At 33.7% G+C, this 729-nt stretch overlaps 1 protein-coding gene across 1 annotated transcript in view; it reads right to left on the bottom strand.

Moving 5' to 3' along the window:
* LOC119593528 (protein wech-like) overlaps nucleotides 1–729 on the bottom strand; it is a gene marked incomplete at its 5' end in the record, with an annotated part of 3,913 nt that extends 3,184 nt beyond the window's left edge. Inside the window, 2 exon segments of the mRNA XM_037942490.1 lie at nucleotides 320–449; nucleotides 681–729. Of these exon segments, the coding sequence (XP_037798418.1) occupies nucleotides 320–411 (92 nt within the window).

Genomic DNA, 729 nt, shown 5'->3' with positions numbered 1-729 from the left:
ATGTATGAACCTTCTTTGGGTGAATATTCCTTAAATTCCGGACAGAACTCTATTTCTTCACTGCCATGTTTGTACTATTCATATGAAAAAATAAAAATAAAAGCAAAAAGCTAAAAAAATAACATTTGCTCGGAATTGACAAACTGCTTATATCATTCTACTCCTCTAGAGAATTGTAAAAGATAAATATCATGATCTCTGTACACATCCAGACACACATGGATACACAGACACACAAAAGCAGAGCTATTGTCATAATCACTGTTTTCATAATAACTGCCAATAGTAGTCATATGAAATAAGTTGAAATTAAACTCACCTCTCCAGCTGAGCAATTCCAATTGGTTTGTTTAAAGGATCATTTCTCACAGCATATGCCTTGAATACAATCTTAGCCTCAAAGTTGTTCATGAGGAATACCACAGATGAAGGAGAGACGGTAGCATCATCTAAAATCAAGGATAAAACCACTGTGAACAAGAAGAGCCTCAATAAAATATGTCAACACTAATGGCAATACAATACCTAGGATTATCATATACCAATTCTGGCACATCTGCCACATCTACTAAAATAAGAAATAAGCAAAATCTGAAGACCTATAATATTTACACAGTATACATGTGCTAACAAAGACAGCATAAGTCTAGCAAGAAAAACACAGATTCCTTAAAACTAACCAGGTTTGTTGCCATCATTGTTAGAAGTATGAAAAACATTCCTTTCCAG

This window comes from Penaeus monodon, chromosome 32, assembly GCF_015228065.2.
Source record: "Penaeus monodon isolate SGIC_2016 chromosome 32, NSTDA_Pmon_1, whole genome shotgun sequence".
Taxonomy (NCBI): Eukaryota; Metazoa; Arthropoda; class Malacostraca; order Decapoda; family Penaeidae; genus Penaeus; species Penaeus monodon.
This window is presented reverse-complemented; position numbering and strand designations above follow the sequence as displayed.